The sequence below is a fragment of the Pisolithus orientalis genome (genome assembly GCF_024613125.1).
Source record: "Pisolithus orientalis strain OTSU chromosome Unknown F5J12scaffold_27, whole genome shotgun sequence".
Taxonomy (NCBI): Eukaryota; Fungi; Basidiomycota; class Agaricomycetes; order Boletales; family Pisolithaceae; genus Pisolithus; species Pisolithus orientalis.
In genome coordinates this window covers 1-8,105 of record NW_026260808.1, presented here as the reverse complement: position 1 = coordinate 8,105, position 8,105 = coordinate 1, and the positions used below count along the sequence as shown (strand labels likewise).

General features: G+C 44.4%; 2 protein-coding genes across 2 annotated transcripts; one reads left to right on the top strand and one right to left on the bottom strand.

The window, feature by feature from the left end:
• Window positions 1-205: 205 nt before the first annotated feature.
• Window positions 206-1,433, bottom strand: F5J12DRAFT_784526 (uncharacterized protein; the record flags this gene model as incomplete). The annotated part of the gene is made up of 7 exons (XM_051743053.1): window positions 206-567; window positions 709-774; window positions 950-1,001; window positions 1,103-1,170; window positions 1,209-1,214; window positions 1,271-1,313; window positions 1,347-1,433. The coding sequence occupies 7 exons, from the start codon at window positions 1,431-1,433 to the stop codon at window positions 206-208; spliced, it is 684 nt and encodes a 227-aa protein (XP_051597621.1).
• Window positions 1,434-3,452: 2,019 nt separating this feature from the next.
• On the top strand, window positions 3,453-6,911 carry F5J12DRAFT_784525 (uncharacterized protein; the record flags this gene model as incomplete). The annotated part of the gene is made up of 13 exons (XM_051743052.1): window positions 3,453-3,507; window positions 3,654-3,801; window positions 4,229-4,671; window positions 4,942-5,246; window positions 5,331-5,406; window positions 5,455-5,571; window positions 5,623-5,660; window positions 5,707-5,888; window positions 5,938-6,116; window positions 6,164-6,299; window positions 6,351-6,448; window positions 6,516-6,709; window positions 6,804-6,911. The coding sequence occupies 13 exons, from the start codon at window positions 3,453-3,455 to the stop codon at window positions 6,909-6,911; spliced, it is 2,079 nt and encodes a 692-aa protein (XP_051597620.1).
• Window positions 6,912-8,105: the final 1,194 nt, after the last annotated feature.

Below are 8,105 nucleotides of genomic sequence, written 5' to 3'. Positions count from 1 at the left end.
GACAAAAAGTGACCAATATGACTGTGTCTCGAAATGTAAATGGGAGTTGCCAGAGAAAATTTTAATTAATGAAATCTGAACCAGAAAAAAATCATACCTTCAGACACAGGAGACATTGCTGACATGACCCCAGCCATGAATTGGGTCTCAGAGGACCTTCGTAGTGGGGGTGCTTCTTTAGCCAATCTTGCAAATGTTTGTCTAGTCAATTATAAATGGTCTCCATCGACTTCCACTTGTCAGCATGAATCCTGCCAACTTTGAAGGCAGACCCTCTTTCCAGCACAAAATCCTCTGCTGACTGGGTAATGTTCCACCACAGCCACTTCCACATTGGGTCATTTCCATAGGCCACTTTCTGGGGGACACACAGACTCCATGTGTAGTGTTCTGCAAACAGCTGTGGCCATTGAAAACAGTCTATATGGCCGAACTGTCCATTGCACAGGGGCATGATTGTTTCTCCATCAAAGATGAAGGGTTGGGGAACATAGTCAGTGTTTGGTGACATGATCCAGTGGTCGTCACACTTCACTAGGATGTGCACATTGAATGCACCCCATCTCCCTGAAATAATGATAATCAATTTGAGCTGAGTTAGGGACAGCAAGAACACACTGTCACCAGGGTGGTTGCACAATGATAATTCATAAGGGCAAATGCTAGCTACATTCATCCTGGAAACAAAAGAAGTCAGTCAGTACTTACTTAAATTGATGGAGATGATGATGAGGGGAGAAAAAAATGAATCATGCAGCGTTAAGGCCAGTGTAACTGAAATGAAATGAGAAAATTGCCCTCGATAGGCCCCAAGCCCATTGAGAACTCATGAGGCACCAGACCTCAGAGCACTTGGCAGACAAACACTCCGAATGTTTGGCTCCAAGTACAGCATAAGTTGACCAGATGTTTGAAAGAAAAGTATGAATGAAAGAGAATAAAAACTTACTTTCAAAAAATGTCTTCTTGACAAAGAGGTGATGATGATTGGTGTATTGACTCTGCATGCATGTAGACTGTTAATGCCTGAATTTCGATGAAGAAACACCCCAGAAACCATGAGGATAACTCTTGATAGGCCCCAAGCCTATCAAGAACTCACAGGCACCAAACCCCTGAGACCTGATGGATGAACACTCCAAACATTTGTGGAAAGAGCAACTGGGCCATCTGGAAAAGTAAGATGGAAAAGATAGAGGGAAACTTACCTTGCACTGAATTGGTTTATATGGAGGGGCATCAGCAACTCGAAGTAGTAGGTAGCACTTACTAGTAGTAGTGAGAAATATTACAGGTACTGCTGTGCATGTGACCTGCACTGCAAATGAATGTGACACCTGACTTACAGTGTGCTTGAGGAAGACATTGAGTCTAGGCTCTAAATTGTCAAATAATTGGGTGATTAGATATAAGTTTTGTGTTTTGTATTTCATTCCTCAATGTTCCAGACTGCCTATTGTAATATTTGTGGGAGACATGTTCATGCATTAAAGTAATGACATGTTGATAAGCTACTTATAGCAAGTCCTAGTTACAAGTACTAGTGCACCATTACTACTTTGTTAATAGATTTGGCCACTTTTACCAATGTGACTAAAGTTTCAATGAACGACAGAATTTTAACATGTCATTTCACAATTGCACAATTGTTACATCATCACAGCTGAAACAAACATTCACACCACCCACAGCTAGTACTTAGCAACACTCTCATCTTCTGTATGCTGTCCACATGGTATTGGGGGAATGCTTGGTGTGTTCCTCTACCATATGTCAGGGGCTTGGTGCCCTTGACAGCCTTGAAGGTTTGGAGCCTTCAAGGGCAGTCTTGGTGTCCAGTGGATCTGATGATCAATCACATGATGACAGTCAAGACTGACCCTCATCTTTCAGTGACATTAATGAAGGTTTTGTGGGTCAGTGCTTTCAACTTAAGTTATGCATCATTATGCTTTGCAGTCTACTGACCCATTTACCAGTGCATACTATGTGTACTAGGTCCATTGTTCTCCCCACCTCCGGCTGCACTCCATTGTTCTGCCTGGCCAGTATATGCCTTCTATAGCAATGCCCTTGTCTCCCCACTCATCTACCCTTGGTACAGATTCAGTGATCAATCATGTAGACGATAGTGCAGTTCTCCCCTCACCTTTAGTCCCAAAGATTTGAGTTAGCAACATATCTGTTCATATCTATCCCTGCCAATTGAATACATGGCATGTTCCTCTATGGTATCGGAGACTTGGTGTGATGTTACCTTCAAGGGCAGTGATTCTGATTGTCAATCTCAAGTTCTCCTTTCTACTACAAATTTTCTCCAGGTTGCCTCATGATCAACCATGCGAAGTTCTAATGTGGGTACATGGTTAGCTTTTCAGTGTATCTTATCCATCAATTTCTGCTACTTCCTCCAGGGTATTACGAAGAGTTATGTCACATCTAAGTGCACGATTTGTCATGGTCAAACTTCCAGTTTTCCCACAATGGCTTCCAATAAATGGGGAAAGGGAACGAGGTAGCCTTCTGCTGGAGATCTGCTGTCATACTTGAAATTCTCTGTGCATTCACTCTCCAGCCTTTCCTTCCCATTCCCTGACCCACCATGTCCAAAATACCTTTGCCCAGTACTGGATTGGATATAAGCTCTAGCAACCTTAGTACATGTTTTTCTGACTAACTCCTGATGACTAACACATTTTGGCACAGGTGCTCTAATTACTCTGATCAGAAACCTCGAATTGAATGCAGCAGACACTGAAACACTAGCAAGTGCTTTGTTACTAAGATCTCACACTGAAGGTGAGTATGTTCTTAAGTGACATTTCTGGACTGATCATATTGCAGCCTTCATAGGGTCATCTGGCTTGCAACCCACATACCCCACAGCAGCATTATGCCCATTGAGTCTGGGGGTTTCAGGATTGTTGTCCCATGAAGAGTGCACACCTGCCACCTTATCCTCCTCGATCCCCATTTATGCAGAATTTCCCACACTGCCAGTATCAATACATCTAATGCCACCTAACTCGACTGATCCCTCCACTATTCTTGTCTGCAGCCACCCAGATCATGAAGCAAGGGTTCCATATCTAGCAGATGACTGGGTGCATACTCCCACCAGAATTTTTTTTACCATATCCATGTAAAGACTAATAGCTATTGTATTATCTGTTGGCAAGTATTTCTTGCAGCAGTCTCCAATTAATTTCTATGAAGTATAAATCCTGAGGCCATGTATTGTGTATGGCAGCCTGACTGTGGGGCAAGTTGCAACTCGGCACTTTCCATCCTTTGTAAATTTCTACCATTCAAGCTCTACCACTTAGCAGTGGAATGCTTGGAGCATCTCTCTGCTAAATGTCATGGGCTTGGTGCCCTTGACAGCCCCTGAAGGCTTGGAGCCTTCAAGGGTGGTCTTGGTGTCAATCCGGTGATCAATTGCATGGCCGACAATGACCCTTGTTGCTCAGTACTGGAGATTCATTTCAGCAACAACTTTGCCCAAAGGTCATCATAACTCCAACATTTGGTCTACATTATATGCTTGATTTGGCTATCGATTGCATGAAAGGGACTGCATCTATTGGACTGCATCGACCCTGCTCTCATCAGTGACCACCCTTAGGGGCTTGAACGATTCATTTTCTGTCTAGTAAGCCCATTCCTTTCTCTATTGCTGGATACTGATGAACTTTTGCAGTTTTTCAGTCCTGAGGAAACCCACTTTCTGGGTCACACAGACAGAATACCACCATTCTGGATTTTGATTGGAATTCCACCCATGTGTTTCCATTTTAATAGGTGTGTCATCCTTGCTATGCATTACAACCACTTCTTTCCTGCATGCTTTTCCTTCATCCCCCTTATGTCATGTCCTCTTTTCATGGTTTCATATGTCCTTGCTGATGCTATATCCAGAACTTTGCACACTGAGACAACATGTTCTAGACAGATTTTTTTTCTGATGTGGTTCATCTTGGCTTGATGTGCTCTGACCTTAAATACTCACCTTGCCTCCCCCCATTTCTCAACACCCCCATACAACCATGCCCCACTCAGCTGATATCCCAGAGCCTTTGAGGGACTCCATTGCTGACTTGAACACTCACATTCTTCGCAACTGAAGGATTCTGTCCTCACAAAATGCCCCAGTTTCCAAATGAGTAAAAAAAAGGTGGTGCTGTTGTCTCTAATGATGGAATGCAACACTCAGAGGTATGTCTTGTAGTATTTTTCTCATCCATTACTCTAACATCATTTTCCACTCATGGCAATCTACTCTGAAGGATATGATTGGCAAACCGAAACTGTGGTGCACAGTCCAGCCTCCCAAAGGCTGGGAAGAGCACATGTTTGGCCTGAGAGATAGAAGACATTCCTTGACACCTCATCCTTCCATTGCAAACACCCCAATGCTCCCTTCCCCTTCCCTGTGCCTGGACGACCAAATCCATGATGTGGACTCTGCAATGGAGGAGGTGGAGGAGAATCCCAACAACAATGAAAATGAGGATGACCAGCCTTCCAGTAACAAGAACAAGGATGACCTGCCATCCAGTAGTGAGAAAGAGGATGACCAGCTGCCCAGTAGCAATGATTATGACAAGGGTTCCAATTACAATGAGAATGACAATGACAATGAGGAGATGGAGAGCTCGAGCAACTCCCATGGTAGGTTTTTCCATTTCATATCCCTCATTCTCTCATGTTTTTTTCCAGATAATTCTCATTTCTTTTGATTTTGGGGTTTGGTGCCTCTCTGGTCATGCAATGGTGGGCTTGGTGCCCACTTGTGTTTCAAAGCTTGGTGCTTTGGATACTCATGACTGTTTCCTGCTGCCCATCATTCCCTTGGTTGTTATATAGATAAAGAATTGTTGTGATCCTGTTCTGTTACCATCTATATATGCATCTGCCTCATGTTGACATGTTGACTCCTAGATGATGATGATGCATGTGCTCGCAATGCTCAGACCATTTCTTGTGCCCAGTCCCTGCTTCCCCCATCCTTGCCACCCACATATGAGTCTGATGACTCTGCCCATCCTGTAGGGGATGTTGTCCATCCTCACCAAGGTGGCCTGATCTATACTAGACTTCAGAAGAAGGGCAAAGGTAGGGCTATAGGTGCTGAGGACATTGATGCTGCAAACCACAGTGACCATGACACCCAACTCCTGAACCTCAAGAAGCTGGGGAATCTGTCCACAGCAGCATTAGATGAAATACATGCTTTTGCAAAGGATGTCAAGACAATGGCAGAAGAACTTGGCTGATGGCACAGGCAGTCTACACATGACATACTCATTGCTATGGGATTTAGTGTTAAGGCTTCTCATACCAAAATTAATGAGGCCAATCTCTTCCACTTGTGGTATTGGGCCATGCAGCCCAAACCAGATGGTGGTATGGCTTTCCTCCCTCTCACATCTACTGTTCTAACGTCCTGACCAGCTAGTCAAAATTCAATCAACAATTTGATTACAAAGGAGTACAACACCCTCATGATAGGCATCCCCAAGGATGACTTCACAGCAAGGAGGGAAAAGTTAAAAGCCATCTATGAGTGGAGTGAGAGCGCCTCTGCCATACTGACTAACTGATCTGTCAAATCTATTGCAGCTAGAGTGGACAATGCAAAGACACAATTTTCTGGATTGGTATGTGGTTGCAACTGTGCAGCCATCAATTCTGATCATTCCACAGGCAGAGGCATGGTCCAATCTCAAGGATATTGAGATAGTTGGAGCAGTAATGTATGTTGGACAGGACCCTGCAGGATGTCAAACTTCTGGCATATTTGGAGGTTCCAAGATGATGAGAAACTTCATCAATGAAAATGGCATTGATGTCCAGTCACTCATGGATAAGTATACCATGATTTTCAAGTAAGTTTATTTCTTGCATGTTTCATTTGATCTCATTGGATTGTTGTAGGTGTCTCAGGAATGGCAATGGTGCAGATGCCAGGGTGGCTGGCACTGGTTCCATTGGAGATGTGGGTTCTGTGCTGGAACTACATTGCTGTACAAAGGAGACTCCAAGAGACCACAACCACAGAGTATCCAGAAGCATGATGAAGGAGAAGATGTTGGCTGCATTGAGAGATCTGCATGGTAAGTTATTCTTGTTGTGCATGCATTTATCTTGATCCTTTGCTCAGTCACACATGGCATTGAAGTTGGTGATCCCCAGAGAGTTTCCTGGCACTGGCTTCTCGAGTTTTTGTGGAAGAGCCACCTCACTATTGTCAACTGGCCCCATGGTGTATCTCCACCAGGCCCTGGTTTCAAGTACAAGTAACTTAAGGCTGGCCCTCTTTGTCAACTTGTAGTACCTTACCTTCACAGAAAACTGGGTCTTTTGTATGATGGGCAAACTGATGATGAGGAAGAACAAGATAGTCTGGATGATGTGCTGGAAATTGAGATGAAGTGCTGGAACAAAGGTATTCCCTATTTTATTCATCCAGTTGGATGCTGACCCTTTGAAGGGTGAGATCGTGCTCATCAAAGCTACCGATGGTACTGTTTTGCAGCAGATCTCAGATGATCCAGAGTGGCAGAAGTCCCTCAAGGAAACAGATCACCAGCAGCAAGGCACAGAGGTCCTTCAACAGCCACAACCCCAACTGCAGCAACAACTCCCTTTTCCCTCTCAGAAGCAACCCTGTGTGGAGGCATCAAATTGCAATACTATTGGTCCCCAGGTAAGTTCTGCTCTTTACTTGATATCCAGTATCTGCTGACATTCGCAAGGCTTTACAGTCTGACTGTCAAACTGTGCCACATGATCAACACCAGGATGTGCGCCCCATTGGACAAGATTCATGTCATGACCTGTCCACAATTCCAAGCAATGTGCACACTCGAGAGCCTGGCCCATCCAAGCCTCCTGTGCTGGCTCTGTGATATAGGGTAGGGTTTGGTTCCTATGGTCTGATAACAAGACTAATGAAGTGTCATATAGGATCTACATTGGGATAATCTTCCAAGCCATCCTCACATGTGAGAGGCCAGCCTAGCCCAGCAGTCTTTTCCCAGATGACAAGTGAGTATCCAGGTCTCTGACCTTTGGTAACAAGACTAAGGAAAAATTATGTAGGATTCTTGGGGTGACCATATGAACTATCATGATCCTGGCCCATCTAATATCCCATATCATGTGAGTAATTCAATTTTGCAGAGGTTTCACCATCAGCTTGCATTCTCTCTAGGCATTACCTTCTGGCCACTGCAATCAATTTCCTCCATCTCACCAAGGATTCCATTGCATTCCATCTCAAACCAACCATCCTTACTACAATGGTCCATATACTGATGACTACTACCCTCCAACCCAGTCAGGTGAACCTCATTGGGTTAACAGGGGTAATGCTGCACAATATGAGGACAACTTTGCTGAGGAGTATATAAATGAAGATTAATACTAGTGTAGTTTTTGCTTCCCCTACAACATATTTGTCATGCACTGCTTGTATATCAATGTCTCTGGTGTCAGTGATGATGCTACCATCAGATTTGGGGGACAAGTCTGCGGCTCTCCACTCAGTCCTGTGCCTTTCCTATCGCTTTTCGCACCACTTGTTCCCCTTTCCAAGACCTCTCTGGGGGGGCCTCTTTTGTCTAATTCCATGGAGCTGCTATTGAGATATCACCATTTTTGTGTTTGGAGGGCAGTGAGACAGTTTCACATGTAGCTCAGGATCCAATGGTCTGATCATGGTGGCTCCTTTTTTTCTGTGTTTATCTATGAGTACCCAACCACCTTCCTGAGGCCTGTGTCAATCACCCCAGCCGTTGTCCTGAGGTCGTCACCTGCTTGTTCACTTGCCTGCAGTTACCACTATCATCTTGGGGCTGTATCTCAGTGGTTTCTCTGACACATCTCCTGCTTTTTTGCAGACTCGCACTACTAGATGATGACTCCCAGGAGATGTCTAGATCATTGTGATTGGTGCAGTAGTTATGGAGATGTTCACATTTTTGTGGCAAGGCCCACCCCTTGAGGTCCTCTCATTGTACCTCATGCATATCCACACTGCTTCTCTCACTTTTTGAGCCACAAATCCCTCTCACTGACCCATTTCCAGGGTGCCCTTGTTC